The sequence below is a fragment of the Syngnathus leptorhynchus genome, chromosome 2 (genome assembly GCF_054491065.1).
Source record: "Syngnathus leptorhynchus isolate UIUO chromosome 2, UIUO_Slep, whole genome shotgun sequence".
Classification (NCBI taxonomy): Eukaryota; Metazoa; Chordata; class Actinopteri; order Syngnathiformes; family Syngnathidae; genus Syngnathus; species Syngnathus leptorhynchus.
The window spans coordinates 675,980-697,582 of NC_141196.1; the positions used below are offsets into that span (position 1 = coordinate 675,980).

Consider the following 21,603-nt stretch of genomic DNA (forward strand, 5'->3'; position numbering starts at 1 on the left):
GAATACGAAGCGGGCGAGCGGCCCGCAGACGCTATTAGCATTAGAACAATATTTGTTTGGCTTTCCCGGGGAACGCCGGGCCGCAGACGCTAAATCTAATTTGTCCGAGGCGGCCGGAGGCGGAGACGAGAAGATGAAGAAACGGCCAAATGGAAAGACGTGCCAGAAACGGGAAGAGAGAGACAAAGCGTCCGGGGAACACGCCAGCGTCGCAGCATTGGATTTCCAGTCTGCCCGCTAACGCGCCGCCAAACGACGGGCCAATCCCGCAGAGACCTTTGGCGGGCGCCGGGTGGAAAGCAATCAGCCCCCGTTCCCAAAACGTATTTCCTCCCTGCGCTAGCACGACAAAACTCGCCAAAGGAACGCTTCGGGAAACCGAAGCGGACCGAGCCGTGAAGGCCAATCGTGAGGTTCCGTCTGAGACAAAATCTGAACCCCAATTTGATTTTCGACATCAGAATCGCAATCTGATTTAGAATCCGAATGTAAAGCTTAATCTGAGTGAATGGAGACAGCCATGTGAATCTGACTCAAAATCTCAATCTGATTCGGAATCTCAATCTGAATGGTAGTAGCAATCTGAATGGAATCCAAGTGTAAAGATTAATCTGAGTGAATGTAGACAGCCATGTGAATCTGACTCAAAATCTCAATCTGAATGGTAGTAGCAATCTGAATGAAATCCCAGTGTAAAGATTAATCTGAGTGAATGTAGACAGCCGTGTGAATCTGACTCAAAATCTCAATCTGATTCGGAATCTCAATCTGATTGGTAGTAGCAATCTGAATGGAATCCAAGTGGAAATCTGTAGACCGCCATGTGAATCTGAATGAAAATCTCAATCTGAATGGAATCCAAGTGGAAATCTCAATCTGAGTGAATGTAGATAGCAATGTCAATCGGAATCAAAATCTCAATCTGATTCGGAATGGAAATAGCAATCTGAATCGAATCGAAATGAAAATCGTAATGATTGAATGTAGACGGCAATGTGAATGTGAATCAAAATGACACTGTCAATGAAATTTAAAAACCAGCCTGAACCTCAATCTTAATCCCATTGACTCCCAACATCAATTTTTATTCTGCCGAGATCATAAATAGGAATCCGATTGTGAGTCCAAATCTCAACTCTGACAGAATGTGAAAGGCAAGCCAGATGTCAAATGTCACGGAGCGCTTCCTCCCCTTTGGAATGAATGGCTGGCGGCGTGGCGGAGGAAAGACGCCGTCCGCTTCCTGTTGTCTTATTTGACGCGGATCGGAGGCGAGCCATCCCGCCATGGCAACATTCCACTTCATCAACTTGGCGCGCATTACTCCTATTTTGCTGCAAAGATTGCGCGCCGTCCCTGTAAATGAGCCTGATGGCGCCGCTGACGGTGCGGTCACGTCCGCCGCCGTATTCCGCCCGCGCTTCTTTCCCCCTGGAGGCGGCCGCCCATCGGACGCCAATTTGTCGTCTTCTCGGCCGTCTGATTGAGGCGCCCGTTTGTTTCCCGCCGCTCGAGCGTGGGCTCGGCCCGCGTTTTCTCGCTTCCGTTCATGGGCCGCTGTCACAACAAGCTTGCGGCTTCGGAATGACGTCCGTATCTGTGATGTCATCGCCCGGCGCTAATTGGATCAAATGCCGCCACTCGGCCTGAGTGACTTTGATGATGTCGCATGCTCCCTTCACGCTTCTTGCTAAGCGACGAGCGAGCATTCCCGAGGTGTCTTTTGATCCGGATGGGCGCCGCGTCGATGGTCTAGCCAGCTGCGTCTGGCGGTCGCCTATCTTGGCACTCGGGCTACCGTGGCAGCTGTGGACCGGAAAACAAGCGTCGCTCGCATGCTAATTAGAGGCCAATCACCTCCCGCTGACTCAAAGACACGACCGGCCCCTCCTCCTCCCCACCTGAGATGTTACTCGGCGGCCTAAAACGCTAATTAGCCCACATTAGCTCCTGGACCGCCATGTGATGGCTCCCAACTGAGGACACGGGAAGTCCCGCTGGGCTGTCAATCAAGAGCTGACTTCAAAGGAAGTCTTCCTTTCATCACAGGCGTGTCGCCGCCGCCGCCGCCACCGGCTCGAGACGCGTTTGGGATAAATGGGTGTATTGATGGAGGGTCAAACTTAGGTCACGTGGGCAACATGCTCCTCGAGGATCGGCTTGATCGTCGATGGTCTAAACGGGTGCAAATTTGGTGAAGAATCAGCAGGTCGATTCGGCAAAAAAACAGACCTGATGCTGATTTGGAGTCAAAAAAAAAAAAAAAAAAACATCCTGGGGACACGAAACATGCCGCCGCCGCAGTGAGGAGAAGTAAAAGGGAAAACCGGTCGGCCGGCCGGCCGGCAGGACGCTGACCTCGAAAAGTTTCGTCTCGCCGCCGACAGGTCCACAAAGCCGATCGGCTCTATCTACTCGGCCGATCGCAGGCGGCGGGCGGAGGGCGGCGTGACAAAGGCCGGGGAGGCGTTTTTTTTTTTTTTTTTTCTTCACGCAACACGCTGACATTTACTTATCAAGCTAAACAGCTGACATGTGACCTTTGAGTCGCTTTCAAGGACATCTGGAACTGTGCGCAAAAGTCAAAAGGTCAGATGTCGCCGATACAATGACACGCACGCAATCGGGTAATTTGACATGTTGGAGAGGCTCTTTAATTGAATATGAACATCATCATAATGATGGATGAGTGTGTACGTGTGTGTGTGCGTGTGAGACAAAATGTGTATACAAAAAGTAGACAACACGTTTAAAACAATGTTGTAACTTTTTTTTTTTTTTTTTCTGTCCAATAATATCTGTGCGTGTGCACGTGTTCACCTGTGTAGACAAAGCGCCCCGGTGCTCCTTTGCAGAACTGTTTGGACTTGTAGGACAACGTGACCTCCACCACACCGGGAATGTGGCGAGGAGGCGTCTGGACGCGGATGGCGTGTGGCGTGATCAGCTGTGGAGCACAAGAACATGCTTGAAGAACATGCTGCAAACAAACACTCAAACAAGCTAAGAGAACAACGTAACGCTTTTTCGAAAACACCCAAAGAACGCGCAAAAGACGTCGAAGAGGATGCTCGGAAGTAGAGCCTGTTTGGACGACGCTGGAAGAAGACATTTGGAAGACAGCAGATGAAAAGTTGGAAATCTGGGTCGTGCGCTCGTGGAGCAACGAGACGGCGCGCGTCTGTCTGCTTCCCCGCCAGGTGTTGTGTTCTTCTGGAACTCACCTCGCTCCACACCAGCATGGTCCCGAACACCACTTGCAGTCCGTCAAAGAAGTTGTCTCCGATGAGGATGACGGTGGCGCCCCCCGTGGTCCAACCTTCGCTGGGGCTGATGGCTTTGATGCACGGTGTGGCTGCTTCACAACACACCATCACAAATCCCATCAAAACAAAAATAAGGTCACGTTCATTCGGGGGCCATTTTGTACGTAAATTCATCTTTTTGTGCTTGCAGATATCTTGCAAATTTGCCTTTGCCACCAGGCGTGCCGTCAGACGGCCTGACAAAAGAGGAAAGTGGGGGGTGGGGGGGCGGGGGCAGCGGCCATTGTGAGCCTCGCATTCATTTCCCGCCTTTTGTCGGGGTGGTAAATAAAGCAGATGATGCATCTTCAGCACAAAGCAAAAAAAGTTCTCGGGGACAAACACGCCGGCAGATGTTGAGGCTTTTTTTCAAGAGCACATGAAAGGAGAGCACACCAGAAGATGAGGACGACCAAGAGCCTTCGGACCTCAAGGACCGCCTCCCCCGGTGGTATCAAGGCGCTCGCAAAAAGAATCCCAATCTGAAGCGGCGGCGGCGGCGACAGATTGGTGTCAAGGAGCGTTTGTTTTGTCCCAGCCAGGTGCGAGCCAAAACACGTCGGGGCCATCTGAGCAGGTGAGCAAGCGCTCCTTTCATCAACATCCCCCGCCGAGGTGGGCGACACTTGAAAGAGGCCAGCCAGGACGTCAGCTGGGAGCACGCCGCCACCGCCGCCGCACGCCACTTTGATGGCTGACTCTGGGAGGGATTCTTTTACTTTGCAGCGCGTCCCAGACGGGTGGGAGTTGTCCAGGGGCCTAAGTGAACGGGGGCTTGTTTTACTCTGATAAGACGGAGGCGGGAGACAAAGTTTTGCTCCGACAACATTTTATTCATCTTCACCGCCACCGTCTTAGTTGTTTGCTTGGATGTTTCTGTGTTTGGAAAAAAATAAATCTTTTTCACGAGAGATTGTCACAGTCGTCAGATTTAAAGCCGCAGCGTGGACCAAAAAAAGTCTCCGTCAAAAAGCTTCGCCTGTGGCACAAAAATACTTTTAATAGTATAGAATATTTAAAAATAATATTTGTCATCGTTTGGCCAGGGGTGCGACTTATACTCAGGTGCGACACATTATTAGCACATTATTAGATCATTTCACATGTTATTTTCACACTAAACCACAAGACGGCGCTCTAGGCCCGGGGAATTGCAACTGACCATGAGTCTGACTGACGTAAGCGACATTGAAGAAAGCGCCGCACCTTCTGCTTAGCGGTATTGTTTATAAGTGACACAGAGGATGAAGATTGAAGAGTGATGCGGATGGTTCAATAAACTTGTTAGCATGTTATTTATGCTAGAGTCATTTGAATCAATCAATCAATCAATTTTAGTTCCTTGTTTATGTGTTTATGTTACGTTAGCAATGCTAACGTAATGCTAACTTAGCATAGCGTAGCGTTCAGCCTATTCTATTTTTATTTGAAATTGCCTTTCAAGATGACATGTCTGTTGGATTAGATCAAATAATGCGACTTATACTCTGGTGTGACTTATTTATGTCTTTTTCTTTTTTATTATGCATTTAATGACTGGTGCGACTTATACTCCGGAGCGACTTAGAGTCGAGAAAATACGGTACACGTGGCATTAAAAAAAAAAAAAAAAAAAAGGCTGGTAAAATTACGAATTGAAACTTCTTACTGAAGCAAAGGTAAAGAAGACAAAATAAAATGTAACCGTCAGTTCATGACAAAAGCCAGAACACGCTCCTACCTTCAGAGGGGTCCAGGCGGCGTGCGCGGCGGCCATGTTTGGAGTTATTGTGGACAAACATGTTGTCGGAGACGGAGAGCACGTGACCGTCCACGTTGACCGTGGTCGACACCACCACCTGCGTGCGCACCAGCGACAAGAGTCCGTCAGCTTTTGAAGCAACGTGGTAGCGGTTAGCGATTAGCGGCTGACCTGGAAGCGCCTCATGTCTCTGGGATTTCCTGCATTTTTTAAACAGTTCTGATTGCATTTGAGGAAGAACTTCAGGAAGAACCTGCGACACAAGGAACAATCACAGTAGCTCAGTGAATCAGTCGCAGGAAACATATGTGTCGATATATATTAGTTCCTATCATCTCCCAAATTCATAAATCGGAATTTTACAAGACCAAAAAACACTAAATAGTGATTCTGCAAGACCTTATCATCAGTGAACGGGTTGTATACAAAGAAAATTTAAAAAGAAATACAGATAGAATTCCTAAATAATGATTCTACAAGACCTTATCTATTTTGTCAGTGAACAGGTTGTAAATAAAGTAAATAAAATACATCAAAAATTCCTAAATAGTGATTCAACAAGTATTTATCTATGTTGCAACATCAGTGAATGGATTGTAAATAGTCAAATAAAGAAAATAAAGACAAAAAAAATCCTAGATAGTAATTTTACAAGACTTGATCTACGCCATACATTGCTCCAAATATTTTAACATTGCGTTCTCACCCCTTTAATCAATACAAAGTAATTAGTGAGCAATTAAAGGAATACACGCAGCCCCCCAGCGGTGCATTACAGACACACACACACACTTCAATAAAAAGCTAGAGGAGGGGGGGGGGGCATGATGTCACCCACCGCACCCGCTGCATTATGGGAAACAATTAGATTGGATTCGGATTACAACACGCACGCACACACACACACACAAGTATTTGTGGCAGCTGCAGCAGAGTAAAATCAATTCTAAAAAAAAAAGGTGGGGAATATATTTCATTTTTCCACAATGATAACATGTGAGCGTGATGCTAGCTTAGCGTCACAGTCGCTTTAGGCCAAACGGTTGCGTTCAACAACCTAAACAAGAAAACTAGTTTGTACGTCAACACGTATACACACACGCAAAATGAAGGAGGCGTGGAGTCAAGTGGACATAGCGACCATGTTAGATAGTAATGGTATTGGCTGCGCTGCTAATTACAATCCAAGTAGAGCATCGTGGCACACACCCACGTCATGATCATGCTGTTTGTTGGCTCAGCCACACGTCATCAATAATTCAGCAGGCAAGATGTGAAAATGACAAGGGGCTCCACTTCCACCAGCGTGGACAATCAAAGTCAATATTTGATGAGACGCTAAAACACAACTGACCCAGCCCGGCCCGGCCCAGCCCTCCCAAAAAGACACACACACACACACACACACACACACACACACACACAGGGATATCGGCGATACTCCACGAACGCAACCTCAAAGAAATCTCCCATTGGTTGAGTGGCGCCGCTCTGCAGGTCGCCGCATGCACAACAAGACGTGACGGCGGTATCTGGGTGGCGTGTGATATTGCGCGTGCGGGAGTGTTTTTGTGTGCATGTGCATCCCTCTTCTTCTCACACACAGACGATGGGTCGGACTTAAAGTTCTCAACCCTTCTCAACATCGGGACAGGAAGTGGAGGCGGGTAGAAATCACACAAGAAGAAGCGCACAAGGATTTTTGGTGTGCGCGTGACACATTACAATGAGGTGGAAGCCAGAGTTGGATTGGAAAATGGGGGAAAAACATTTCATGAAAAAAAAAAAAAAAGCCCTATGCAGCCAAGACACACCACACACACACACACACACAGGTCTGCTGTTGTCATTATTGGTCGGCAGCCGGCCGCAAGTTGAGCGGCTCGAGTAGAAAAATGTTCCCGCTCCTCCCAGAACACCTGCAGCAGCCCCACGAGATGCTGGGGAATTTTTTTTCCATGTTTTCTTGCAGTGTGCTGGACTGCGCTACGAGTTCAAATGTGCTTTCGCTAAATCAATGTCGATGCGATGAACCATCATCGGCGAGCGGATGACGAAGGCCCAACGTGCGATGTCATCAGATGAGATGAGACGAGCGCAAACGCTAATGGCGCTACACAGGTGCTATTAGGCACTTGTGTAAGATTCAAGATGGCCGCCACTCAACTTTGTCTGGAGCACTTGATGACATCATCGGATGATGAAGGGTGAATTGTGTGACATCGTCAGATGAGAGGAGGTCAAATGCTAACGCTAATAGCTAATAGTTTGTAGCACGGGTGCTCGTAGGCACTTGTGTAGGATTCAAGATGCACTCAACTCTGAATACGGTTCCGTGACAACTCGGTTATCAAACTTGACTTCAAATTGCTCGGAGCTACATTCCAAACCGATGACATCATAAACGAGCCCATGACGTGACTATCGATGTCTTCATCATCGTGGCCTTTCTCGTCAGCTTGAAATCGATGCGCTTGAATTCCACACTCATCCGTAGCTCTTGGATCCACTTCCTTCCCTGCAGGCGGCCCGCGCGGACGTTTCATCATCGAACGGCGCATTTACATTTGCACGCACGCACGCGTACAGTTGATTGGTTCTTGATAAAGAGAAGGAATAATGATGCAAAGATTACACATTAAATGTAATTTACTCTCCTTTGAAGTGGCATCAACACAACACACACACTGCAAGTTGGCACAAGTGCAAATTTGTGTGCGTTTTTTTTTTTTTTTGCAGCGTGTGTGTTTTCTCAGCACATTTGAGCTTTTTAACGCTCTCTGCTTCCGTCCATCTGCTTGGCGCCGTGCGATGCCCCATTCGTGTCGTGAGGTGCGTTGCCGTGGTCAAGGTTGACGCCGGCCGCCGCCATCTGGCCCGACCTTGGACCGCATGGGAGCCATTTTGGATCGGCTTCAAGTTGCGGAGCGACATGACGCGTCGCCATCACGGCGGCGTGATTTCCTGCGCCGGTGGCCCGACGACGGCTCCTTTCCGAGGTCACGCCTTACGTCACGTGAGCCTCGTTTGCATATTCAACGGCGGGCGCCATTAGGGATGCAAATGTATGCCCATTGTCTTCATTTGGAAGCGCTCGCCATATGCGCCGCCGCCTGCTCGAGCGGGTGACAACATGTTAGCACTTTGTTCGACGAGCACACACGCGACGACGCCATCGGTCGCCGGATGGGAGGCGGCTTCCCGTCACAGGTTTTTTTTCTTTTCGTCGCCATTCCGGTCGCGCCGGCGGTTGGTGGTGCCTGCCGCGGCGTCAGCAAACGCACCTGAGCGGAGGTGTTACGTGGAGGGGACACCGCCAAAGATGCAGTTCCGACCTCGCACCTGTGACTAATGTTAAAAGGACTGGCGACCGATCCATTCTTTGTTTTCAAGTGGAGGCCGAGGGTCATTGCGACAGAAAAGGGATGGATGAGTTGCAACACACACACACACACACAAACACACTCACGTTCTAGCAGATGGGTTGCCATGGTAACCAAGCAATTGTTACCAAGGCGTTTTCACCTTTCCAGAGGTGACGACACTCCTGACAAAACAGAAAAAGTGCTGCCAAGGCGTCGGCATGCCTGCGGAGACCAAAAACAAGCAAACCCCCCCCCCCCCCCCCCCCTCTCGCCAAGCACACTCACACACACATTGGTGGTGTTAAAAGATGCGTGAGATTTCCCCCCCCAAATAAATGTGGAATTGGGAGCGTCAAGGCATTTTCTAAAGGTTGGTGCCAAGCACTCGCTGATGTTTCCCTGATGACCACATGACAGGAAGTGAGAGGCGGCTAGCCAACGGGGGTCTTGGGGGTTCGGGAGGTCTTCCGGGGGGGTGTGAGACGGCAACATCGGAACACGCAAAGCCCCAGCCTGCACTTCCTGCTGGCCGCTCTAAAAAATCAACAGCACATGTGGAGCGCCACTTCGCTCGTCCGTTCGTCCGTCCGTCCGTCCTTCGGAATGGCCGCGTTTCCTCGGCACTCTACCAACACTACATTAAAAAAAAATACAAATCTAAACTATTAGAACCCTGGGCAGAACACACACACACAGGCTTTGTTGTGTGTTTAAAATACACAACGAAATCACAGCTCCTCATGTCACCAAATAAGTGTTTATATGTGTAAGAGATCAACTGTGGATGTGTTTACACGTGTGTGTGTGTGTGTGTGTGTGTGTGTGTGTTTGTTTGTGTGAATTGACAGGTGTGTATATGTACATGTGTGCGATTGTATGTATATGAATGACTTTGGGCATGTCCATGCGTGTGTGTGTGTGTGTGTGTGTGTGTGTGTGCGTGTGTGTGTGTGCGGTGACCAAGTGAGTGTTTGGTGACGGGAAGCAGAGATGCCTCACAGGAAGTGCACGTAGGCTGACTTCCACACGTTTTTTGCCGACTGGCTCGCATTAAGTGTGAGCGTGCGTGCGTGCGAGCGTGCGTGCGTGCGTGCGAGGGTGATGGACAGCCGCAAGGCGTGAGTGTGTTCATTAATGACTGAAGACTAAATAACACTTAAGCCTGCAAGCACAGGTGAGGGGGGGGGGGGGGGGGGGGAGTAGGGGGATTGGTCGATGGATCGATGCTAGTGTTCACACGCGCACAGACACACACCTGCGCTCCCAACTAGGTGGCCCGGAGCTCCCGGCTGCTCTGGATTTGAGCGGACGGTGAACGTCCAGGGGGAGGGGCGCGGTGAATGGAGGGGGGGGGGCAGACTGTTCTTTTTTTTTTCCCAGAATTCTCCAGTGGCGTTGAGATTAGCCGGTTAAAGGGTGGCGGAGCATCACGCTCTTTGATTGGAGCGTTTGACAGGTGGGATTAGAAGGCGTGATTAGTGAGACGCCGCACGTACACTAAGCTAAAATAGGATAAGCCCCCCCCCCCACACACACACACACCATCGTGGAGAATTACTATTCCAGCGTTTCTTGCACGGCATCACTGGTTCGCTGCACCTGTTAGCCGCTAACATGTTAGCCCGTGAGCACATCAGCTGAAGAGCATCATCGGCAGGGCAGGTTTAGCGATGGCTAGTCAACTTGCCAGGTCATGAGCGAGCGGTCAATGCTGACACCAACAAACGGCAGGTTTCAGTCGCAGCCAGGCGTCCCGCGACTTCAGTCGTGTCACACTTTGAAGGTCAGTGTGACTTCAGACTGTTTAAGAGGCAGGAAGTGGAGGAGGGAGGGGGGGCGCACCCCCAGGCCCACTGGACTCACAAAGGGTGGGGGGGGGAGTGAAGAGGGGGGGGGGGGTCTTTTGGCAGAGTGGTGTCTTCGCTCGGATGGCGGCGGCGGCCTAAAGCGGACTCTGGGGCAACATTACGTGCACACGCGCACGCGCACACGCTAGGCCTTAAAAGAACACCTGCTAACCAACACATACGCATGACTGCGAGGAAGAGGAGAAGGGGAAAGAAAAAGACGAGAAGAGGAAGAGGAGGAGGAAAAGGCGAAGGTTTGCGCCACAGATGGACGCGGACGAGCCACACAGGACGCTCGGCGTGCTCATCAAGGAATCTTCATCAAGTCAAACTGCGCCCGCGTGAAAAGAAATGTTCACCATAAACATTTGGAATATAGCCGGCAAATATTCAGGACGTTTGTTGAATGGTGAGGATCCAGGCGCTTCTTTGTGCGCTAGCTACACTTGATTGGTTACGAGCGTCGGCCATGAACGCACGCCCGCCTCAACGTTGGCTAGCTGGCCGAGCTCATTCCTCACTATCACAAAAACGCCCGGCAACACAAATGGAAAAAAAATAAAAAATCCCCCCTTCAGAAGCGCCCCGTTCTCCTCCCTGAAATTAATTTGTCAAGCTACTCCTGGAATAAGACGTTCACCTTGAAAAGTCCATTTACCATTCCACACACCCAAAAAAAAAAAAAAAAAACAATATTCCCGCAAAATACACATTTTTTTTTCAACTACAATAACATGACAGCCGCTCACACACACACACACACACACACACACACACACACACACACACACACACACACACACACACACACACACACACACACACACACACACACACACACACACACACACACACATACATTCAAAATCAACACACAAGCACACAAGGAACCAAATAAGGAAGCAGTCAAGGAGCCAAAGAAAGTGAACAATAAATCACCAAGAGATCCAAAAAGGTAAGTGAGGAGGCAAACTCAAATTGAAACAAAGCAGGAATTAAGCAAGTGTGTCACAAACCGAGCAAAAATCAAGAAGAAACCATACGCGGGAACCAAACACCAAGTATGGAACCAACTATTTTATGAAGTCCAAAACAAGGAAGGAAGGAAAATTAGGAAGCATACGAGGAAGCAAAAAAAAAAAAAATAATCAAGAAGGCTTAAGCATAAGGAAGCATGGAAGGAAGGAAGAAAGCAAGCTAGCAGAAGTGGTTTCAGGAACCCAAATCCATAATGTCAGGAACCCAACAAGAACTTTTCCAGAAATTAAATAAGCGAACAAACAAGGAAAGTGCACGCAAGGACCCGTCCAAGGAAAAATCAAATCAAAGAAATATTTGACAACAACAATAAATGGATGCAATTCAACAAGACAGCAAATGAGACAAGAAACAATTCACAAAAGCAGCTGGAGATGAGTGCCAGGATGTCCCGACGCATTTTACAAAACATGGCGAGCCAATCCGCGCTTTTCCTTTTACATGAGCCTTTTCTTTTTCTAAAGCAGCTGCCATCCGTGTGTGTGTGTGTGTGTGTGCGCTATTAGCTTTTTACTAGCGGCATCCATTCGCCTGGACAATCTCACGACGCCCCTTAAATGTAGCGTGGCACGATCCTGATGTGGCCGTGCACGCGGCGCGACATGCCAGTCACGTGACCTCCACGTTGGCCGCCATCTGCGTCCGGCGGGCTTGGCCAGTAAAGCGTCGCCGCCCCGACGTTCTCCCAGGTCGCCTCCCGCCAGATGCCGCCTACTAGCGCCGCTTTAGGGGGGCCGTGACTCGTGCTCTTCCTCTTTGAGCGTTTTGACATCCAAATGTTCAAAGTGGAGCCCAGTCGCGGGCGAGCGACAGGTCAACGAGGCGGCTAACAACATGTTAAACCAACATCCAGACGTGTCCGCCGCCCCCCCCCCCCTTGTCGTCAGTCTTTATATAGAAATCAATACTGTCTTTGTCTCTTCCTTCCTCATCATCATCTTCATCGTCCGAGCTCCCCCCCCACCACCACCACCACCAACTCTCTCATTTGCACCCCGCACGCCCCTGCCCCCCCCCGATCCCCTCACATCATCTGCTCGCCGATGCTGCTCTCTGTCTCAGCATGCCTGCCTCACATTTCACACACTCGCGCGCACACACTTTTAGCAAAAAAAAAGATTTCGGCCTTATGGAACGCAATCTATGTTGAAGACAAGCTGGAAACAAGTTTTGACGGGGATTCATTTTTTTTTTTTTTATCTGTGTTTGTTTATATTTTGTGCAACTTTGTGAGCGTTGGTGTATCCTGCGTGTTTGCATATCAGTGTGAGTGTGTGCCTATGTGTGTATTTGTGTTTCTCTGCATGTGTGTGTGTAGCAGTTGGAAGGAACAAGGTGCTTAGGGTAAGGGATGTCAGTGATGGGGCTTTCCCAATTTTCCCATGATCCCCTACTCCTTGGGGCCGTGCGTGTGCGTGTGTGTGTGTGTGTGTGCGTTTCCAGCTGAGCTCAGCAGTTGTGAAGTCAGCAGGTGGTGATGTAATCGGCACGTTTGCCGCCACCAATTAAGTGCGAGCAGGAAGTCAACGAGCAGCTGATTCCTAACATGGATGGAAGCCCCGCCCACCCGACCCGGCCCGGCCCGGGTCTTGATGAGTCCCAGCGCCTGCTAACGCGCACACACACACGCACATTCTCACACACACATGACAAAGTAAACACAAGTCTAAAACGAGAGCCGACTGTTGACCTGTGACCTTTTTCTCTTGTTCGCTCGCTCAGTTCCTCTGGGAAACTTCACTTATTACAAACACGTGTGCGTGTAAGACTGAGTGAGAGACCGAGCATTAGTATGTAGAGCTCCAAGCAAGGGGGCGGGTGGGGGTGGGCTTATGTTCCTCCAGAGGCAGGAGGAGACAAAAAGACAAGAGGAGTTCAAAGGTCACCCTTCATCACTGCGCAGCCACCACTATACACCTCAACCTGTGTGACCTCCATGTAAGGCGTGAGCATTAAAGTGGGGGCGGAGCCTTTATGACTCCAATTGCTGTTTGCAGTGCCAGCTCCCTCCCGCGCACGGCTAATTGCTCGCGTTCAACGCTATGAAAAGCACAGCTAGCATCCGATTGTGGTCGTGTGTGTGTGATGGATTGAGTTGACAACATGTAAATGTCTTTACTGTAGCTGCTACAATATCATTTGCATGATGGCTCACTATACACACACACGCCATTTCCGTGCAGGCATGTGTGTGTGTGTGTGCCTAATAAATCCTTCTTCCTTAACAGCCACTAAAATGCAGAGAAACAACCAGTGGCTGTAAATCACCATCACATGACCTGAATGGTGCTCGTGCGTGTGCGCGCCTCATCCTTTTGTGTGTGAATGTCACAGGTGAGCGTGTCCATAGCATGAAGCTCCAAATTTGTCTTTGGGCTTCACATGCTCACGCTTGACAGACACGAAGCACACGGCCTGATCTGCTCCAATTGGGCTCCAATTCTCCTCTGGTTTATTCTTATTGATCTGATCTTCTCATTTTGGGGGGCTGTGGAAAATCCCAAAAGATGCAAGCGCAACTGTTGCGCTTGAAAATATACTTTCTGATGGAAGCTTCTTTCAATCGTCCTTATTGAGTGATGCATCAAATGGTCTTTTATCGGGGCCATGCACACATCTCATTTCAACGCGTTGGCAGAAATACATCAATCAATCAAGTAAATGGAAATCTAAAAATAAATGTAAAAAACTGAATAAAACGAATAAATAAATTAATACTTAAAAAAAAAAAAAAGGAAATCTGACACAAAAATCCTCCTCACCACTAGCTAACAATCAAAATGAAATTCATCACATGAAAACGTGAAACCTTTTGCGGGATATTTCATTTTTGTTCATATCGCACAGTACCTTTCAAACAAAACAAAAAAAAAAAGAGAAAAATAAAATGGGAAGAGCAACATTCAAAAAGTGCAACCCGAGCGACAATCAAGTGTCAAATGGAAAACGCCACAGTCCGTGTGTTTGCGTGTGCGCGCGCGCGCGTGCGGCCGCTCTCCAAGACCTCGCTAACGAGCCAACGCGGACCCGCCGACCTCCTGTGAGGTCATCGACTCCCTCCCGCCTGCGCGTCCAATCGCGGGCGCCGCTGGCAGCTCCAAGGACGACCGATCCGCGTGATTGGCGGCAAGGAAATCTTTGCGACCTTGCCGAACGTCCGCTCCCGCCCGTTTTTTTCGTAATGCCATGCCTCGTTCCAAATCCAATACGCGCGTGATGAGTCCAAACGAGCGACACGATGATGACATCATCAAATACTCTTGGTCCTCCCGGAGCGAGTCCTACCTGTCGATGATGACGGGGTCAGAGGGTGTCTCGTTTCGATTCCCACAGCTTTTTTTGTCACAGCATCGGCTGGGGAGGAAAGACACGCATACGTTAAATGGAAACGGACGACAAAACGAAACGCACGCACGCACGCATTCGTGTCAAACAAAATGTCATCAGATTTGTGGAAAATGTTACGCTAATAATACTTGGCGTATTTGATCATATGACAAAATTGTTAAAAAAGTGCTTTCCTATGAAATATTTGAAGATGATAGTTTGGAATATTAGGATGATTCCGCTGTGTCTCCTTTCAACATTGTGGCGCACAAACATCTGGACCGTGCCCAGAAATCCGTCGCCGCCGTGCCACAGGACAGACGCCAAGCCGAGTGCCCGCGCCAAGCCGAGCAAGTGTGCCAAAAACACACACACACACACGTTACACACACACACGTGCGCCCGTGTGTGTGGGTGTGTGCGCTGCAATCGAGACAGCAACTTTGATGTTTTCCGTCGTTCAAGATCTACAGTTTGGGTAAGCGGCACACTTTTGGAATGTTCCACAAATATCACATCACATCATTTTTTTTCCCCCAACGTCAAAATGTCCCAAGAGAAGTTTCATAATCTTCCGATCTATCGGATGTCTCCGCTATTGCTCCAAATGCTTTTATTTATTTTTTAATGACGAGCAACACACCGCACGTCAGTCCGGGGGAAAAAAAAAAACCCCACAAAGCATCTCGGGCTAATTGTTGCCGAGTAATGCGGAAGGAGCTTCACGCTGTACTCAAAGGCATCATGAAACATTCATGTGGTCAAAATTGCACCTCGCCGCTTTGTGTGGGCCTCTGCCACTCCACAAAGTTCCAGGAGACCAATTACGACGGGCACCCGCGGGTGCCGCTCAAGTGTCATCAACACGCCGGACCCCGGGAGCCGTGCCAGCCGCTCCCCCCGGCCCCCCCACCTCGGGGGACGCCCCTCGGCTCCCTCCCTCCTCTTCCAAAGAGCAAAACAAACCCTGGCGTGCCGTCCGCCGCCTTTGCTAATGACGCTTCCCCTCGGGCTGCTAGCACGCTAATGACTGACGCCAGCGTGCTTGTGTGTGCGTGTGTGTGTGTGCGCTTGGCACGGGCTTTGGCTGTGAAGGTCATCCGCATTTCAAAACGTCCTCTTCTAACCGTGGCTGTCTACGAAAATACCTCAAGTTGATCTAGCATGCTACTTGCACATTTGGTGACGCACTCGGCCACCAGGACTCGGCCAGGTGCGAGCGGGCACGCTGGCTGCAGTGTGTGAACCGGCTCGCTCAGAGCTTGCATGGGACTCTCCCGCACTAGTCTTGAGCTTTGGAGCATCTGTTGCCGTGGTGACACACTCACTTGCCACGCAACATCGCAACTAGGAGTGGCACACGTGTGTGTGTGTGTGTGCAATTCTCGTGCTGAAGCAGTAAATGAGCATTAACGAGTCGGAGCAAACGTGTTGATTGGTGCGTCAACAACAAAAAGACAGACGACAGCTGCTGTTTGTCACTCACACACACACACACACACACACACACACACACACACACACAGAGAGAGCATGAAGAAAGGTGGTACCTGCACATGATCTCATGCGTGAGCAGAACACGACACATTTCCGGGTTCTTGTCTTGTCCCTCGTACAAAATGGCCTGAGAATAAAGACAGGAAGAAAGAAAAGTTATGGAAAGCTCGAAAAGCTTGAGGACATTTCTAGGGACACATAATACAAGTTCCACATCTTGGTATCCAATGAATGAATCCATTTTGATAAGCTCTTAACTAAATTTGACCCTCTGGTCATCCAACCAGTGTCCAATTTGTGTGGTCCGCCATGACTGATTATTTTTTTGCTTTTTTCAAAATTTGACATTTGCAAAAAAATCCACTTTCCTTGGCAAACAATGATTGACAGTTTGGCTGACCCTTACAAACCAAACTGCTTCCTGCAAAATCATCATTGATGTGTTTCTGCATTTTTTCCCCCACTATTATTAGTATCTAAAATAATGTACTAATTTTCAATTCCATTAAAATCTTAAAATTCCATTAAAAAATAAACCATTAAAATATATATATATACACACACACACACACACACACAAAATATATAAAATACTGTGTACAGTAATTATATCATGAGTATGTACACTCAAGTGCGCACACACACACACACACACACAGCGAGAGGTTGTTTAACTGCTAGTCAATGAAGCGTATTCACCGGGGGGGGGGGGGGGGGGGGGTTGTTCTGAGGGGCTTTCATCGATTGGTGCTGGCGACTCCAGCCGACCTGTCTGTCAGCATCGGGAGCGGGTGTGTTTGTGTGTGCGTGTCTCCAGCGTGTCGCGCGGTGCCACATGAAGATTATTGATCCGCTCCACGGCGGCCGCTGTGTCGCCCACTTCAACAATCGATGGCTGACATGCCGACAGCACCGCCGGTGTGTGTGTGTGTGTGTGTGTGTGTGTGTGTGTGTGTGTGTGTGTGTGTGTGTGTGTGTGTGTGTGTGTGTGTGTGTGTGTGTAGCTTCTCAAGTTTATGAGCACAATAAAAATGAGTCAGGCAGGTTATGATGATTGCTTAATGAGGAGCCGATGATAAATAATCACGTGGCCTTTCCAAGCTAGGTATCGAGACTCGCCAAAACTGCCGATACCGACCGTCGGAACTTCCAGAAAGGAAATCTGACATGGAGTTTGGTGTTGGAATCCGCCGAGTGAGATTCTCTTTTCGTGTCACTTTGACCTTTAACCCCGAGCCACTTTTAAAAATGTCTTTTAAGAAGTTGAAGATGCAGCTCGCCGCTCACCTGCTTGGTCATGGAGTCGATGAGGCGCACATAGAGGTCTTGTTCCGTCCTGATGCCTGCAGCACACACACACACACACACACACACACACACAAACCTCATTTTAATACTTCCATGGCTTCATTTTCCATTTTTGAATGAAATGTATGAAACGGCGTGCTGTGGGAATTTGGCTTGATTGCTCCAAATATGAAAAAGCAGCCTTGCTCCTCAATACTTGGTGACAGACGGTGGTGAGCTACGCAGCGGAGGTCGCAGCGTCAAGTTTAGCACGTTACGTTCATCTCTTCATTTTCATCAAACGCTAAAATGGGAACTTCATCACGTTACAAAGTGTGTGTGTGTGTGTGTGTGTGTGTGTGTGTGTGTGTGTGTGTGTGTGTGTGTGTGTGTGTGTGTGTGTGTGTTGACGTGCTCACCATTGCTGTAAAGAAGTTGTAACCTGTAATGAATCCCGTTGTTGGTTTTCTCACCGTTGTACTCCTGCACGCAATAACACCACAATGTCAGCAAACACACAATGCCAACGCAAAGCACACCCTTACACAACTCCTTGTTGCAACACGCAAAAAACGGCAAAGCGCACGCACCTTATCTTTCTCGACAAAGTCGAGGTAGGACGTCCTTTCGATCTCCACGGGTTGCCCTTGGCGGTCGTAGAGCGCCAGGACGAAATGGAAGAAGTTGGACTTCCTCAGGTTGGACGGCGGCTGCTTCTCAAAATGCGCACGGGCCAGACCCACGCCGCTAACACACACACACACACACACACACACACACACACACACACACACAAATCAAAACAATGGTCAAAATACATTGCTGTGATGTGCAAAATTCCCACAGATTTTTTTTTCCAATGTTAAAAAATATTTATTTCTAAATATTAAATATATAGCATTAATATGATGTACAATATAAAATATTAGATATTAATATGATTTCAAATATTATATATAATATTAATTTTCTGAGATTTTCTTCCCCATTTTCTGTAGAAAAGCTGAATCGAATGTAGGAATGGGAGATTGCAGACACCAGCCGCCAATACTCGACATGGATTGAGTCCTCCTCAGCAGTAGGTGGCGCTATACCGCGGTCGTTGGATATTTTGAGGATCAAAAGTACAAACGCTAGCAGTACTTTGCATCCAATAGTCATCTGGGAATGACGTCTGAATAAACGGAATTATTTTGTCCATTTTCTAACACCAAACGCATAAATGTTAGCACACATTAGCTTCATTTTGGTTTGACACAGTTTAACACACACACACAAATAAAGGCAAACTTTTTTTCAAGCCGGTAACATCTGAACTGGAAATGAAAGCGACTTTTAAAAGCGTCATAAAAATGAATTGGAGGGATTCAAAAGTGAAACAAAACACCAAAATCGTGACTCATTCAAAGGTATTAAAAAAATGGATTCAAACACAAAAAAAGCAATTTCAACAAATGGTTGAACGAAACAAATGATTTGTAACAACAAAATAATAAAAAAGACGTTGAAACGGGGGGAAAATAACATTTTGGACAAAAACTAAATTCAAACATACTAAATGCTCCAAAATATGTGCACACACTCAAAGTGAGGCCAACACAATCAATTGAAACAAAGATGACAATTTCATTCAGTCTCCATGTCAAATGTCTTGTTAAACACACACACACACACACACACACACACACACACACACCAGGGCGACGAAAGGTGTGTGGTGGTCCAAAGAGTAATTAGTGGTTAATTGCAGCATGACCGGGGCCACTCTAGCGAGGGGCGTGTCCTAATTAGAAATGACACGCTCCATTAACACACACACACACACACACACACACACTCCCTGACAACACTGCCATTACCGGGCCAAAGCGGACCACCACCACCACCATGCTCAAACACACACACACGTGTGTGTGTGTATGCGTGTGTACGCTGTCCCATGAATGAAAGTTGAAAAGAAGGAGTTGAACATTATGTCAACCACATGGTCAATTTTAATTGGGGATTTCTTTCAGCATTGTGTCGATTGTTCTTCATGACTTGGAGTGGGTTGATTTTTTTTTTTAGACACGATGATTGGTCCGATCATAATCAAATGACACTAAGAAATAGTTGAAATGAAATATCAATTCATTGTGTGGTCAGATCATTAGAAAATATTTACTTATATGTAATGATTATATTATAAAATCAATGTGTTATTTATACACCCAATTACATGCATGTGCGCGCGCGTGTGACATTTAATGGCATTTATTGTTACTATTATTATGAAATGTGTTGTCATGAATTATTCATAATTAAAGCGCTTTTATTTGGGACTGAGAGCGTGCTCTGGCGCGTGCGCTCGCACAAGCACGCACGCACAGTAAATTTAAATATGGACATCAATTGATAATATATATTTACCAAATAGGCGTGGAAATATACATACATAAATATAGATAATATACGATTTATAATGTATCAAAAATATCATTTGCGTATCAATTGATATAAATGATACACGTGTATGCACATAAAAGCAAAACGATGACATTTGCTGGCTTTGACACTTAATTCCAAAAATTCAAACGGCTGAAAAGTTTCTTCGAATGGACAAAAAGGATTAAATCAAATGCATTTTGCTTATTGAAATGATGAAATCAATTCATTGGATCAAATACGAGCGAGGCGAATTTGAGGGTTTTCGTGCCACCATTTTACCATCCTGCCTGCCATTTCTCATTTTTGAGAGCCATTCTTTTCAATTCCACAGACAAGATCAAAACTTTTTTTTTTTTTTTTTTTCCCCCCGAGGCAACCTATAGATCAGGTTAAATGACTTGAATTGTTTTTCTGTCAACGCCAACTGAATCCAAAATTCATTGGAGACTTTTCTTTTTTTTTCCCGTCATTTTCGTCACTTGTCATCTGCAAGCGAGTGACAAGTGAAGCAAAGGAGCAATCAAAATGAGCTTTTCGCCTCTTTTGGAGCTCAAGTGGCCAATCCCAAAAGGAACACAAGTCGCACGCTGACCTCTGCGCGGCTGTGTTGGCGTCGAGGATCCCGGCGCCGGCCATCCAGGATCTCACGGGGGTCATGCCGGTGGGGAGCGGCTCCTCCTTCATGGTGAGACCACCCCGCGGGAGGCCGTCCTGGATGGAGAACATCGCCGCCGACCCGCACCAGGAAGACCCGGAGTAATCCGTCACGCACCTGGATGACGACGGCGAGGGACGGGGGAGGGACGCTGGTCGTCGGGGTGGGGCGGGCGCACCAAAGGGACCTTCTCTAAAACCGGGGAGTCCCGATCCACGCCAGAGTCCGGAAGGTGCGATCCCTCCGGAGCGATGATGGAGATCTTTGAGAGCTTCAACGCTCCACGCCGCCAACTTGGAGGAGGAGGAGGAGGAGGGCGGCGGGAGCCAAGCGGTGGGGCATCCCCGAGGGGGTGCGAGCGTTGCGTTGCCGTGCCGTGGCGTGCGGGGGGAGCTTGGATGAAGGCGACCGGCGGCCACGGGAAAAGTCCAAAGACAGAAACAAGCTTTGATAGAACAAGACTCGCCTTCAAAAGGAGGTCCGCGACGCCACCGAGAGGAGGAGTGATGGGGAGGGGGTGGCTGGCTAAGGGGAGGGGGTGGGGGGGCCGAGGAGGATTGGCGCTAACAACCCCCACCCCCCCGGCCCCGTCTCCCCGACGCATCCCGGGGGAAGAGCTCCTTCCTCCTCTTCTTCCTCGTTCTCCGGGACGGACGCTCGGATCTCCCGCGGGACCCGAGGGGGCGTGCGCTCCTCTCCGTATATGGTGGGCTCATTTGAATACCAGCGCCGTCGCCGCCTCCCATTGGACGCGGCTGCCCGCCCGCCCGCCCGCTCGGCGCTCCGCGTGGCCGTGCACGCTGCAAAAAATGCCACACAAGTTGGCAGGGTTAGGCAAATTGGACGGCAAGTGGAATCTGTTTTGAGCGGAGGAGATCGGAATGAGGGCGGACAGGAAATGGAATCGATTGAGCAGACCTCTGGCATTTTCTGTGCGTTTGGCCGCTTGGATTGTTTGAAGGCTCGCGCAGGGCTCGCCTCTGATTGGCTGTCCACGGCTGCGACGTCACAGCCCGGGCCGGTTGCGTTGGCCCACGCTGCAAAAAATGTCACGCTGAGAGCAGAGCTCCTCGAATCCCGATAGTAAAAAAGTCAGACATATCATTTGTCCTTC

General features: G+C 48.6%; 1 protein-coding gene across 5 annotated transcripts in view; it reads right to left on the reverse strand.

Moving 5' to 3' along the window:
* The window catches only part of LOC147059906 (transcription factor COE3), a 28,235-nt gene extending 7,214 nt beyond the window's left edge, over positions 1 to 21,021 (reverse strand). For 3 of the 5 annotated variants that reach the window (XR_015064961.1, XR_015064965.1, XM_085905228.1), the window contains exons 1-10: positions 20,427 to 20,686; positions 17,998 to 18,154; positions 17,827 to 17,890; positions 17,408 to 17,463; positions 16,174 to 16,247; positions 14,582 to 14,650; positions 5,218 to 5,299; positions 5,026 to 5,143; positions 3,225 to 3,358; positions 2,821 to 2,947 (exon numbers count right to left, since the gene is read on the reverse strand). Coding sequence is in view for 3 of the 5 variants with exons in the window: in XM_085905228.1 (XP_085761354.1) it covers positions 2,821 to 2,947; positions 3,225 to 3,358; positions 5,026 to 5,143; positions 5,218 to 5,299; positions 14,582 to 14,650; positions 16,174 to 16,247; positions 17,408 to 17,463; positions 17,827 to 17,890; positions 17,998 to 18,154; positions 20,427 to 20,560 (1,015 nt within the window). In the remaining 2 variants the exon portion in view is untranslated. Of the gene's footprint in view, positions 1 to 2,820; positions 2,948 to 3,224; positions 3,359 to 5,025; positions 5,144 to 5,217; positions 5,300 to 14,581; positions 14,651 to 16,173; positions 16,248 to 17,407; positions 17,464 to 17,826; positions 17,891 to 17,997; positions 18,155 to 20,426 lie in introns of all 5 variants that reach the window. The other 2 variants (XM_085905229.1, XM_085905227.1) reach the window with 2 other exon arrangements.
* Between the last annotated feature and the right edge of the window lie 582 nt (positions 21,022 to 21,603).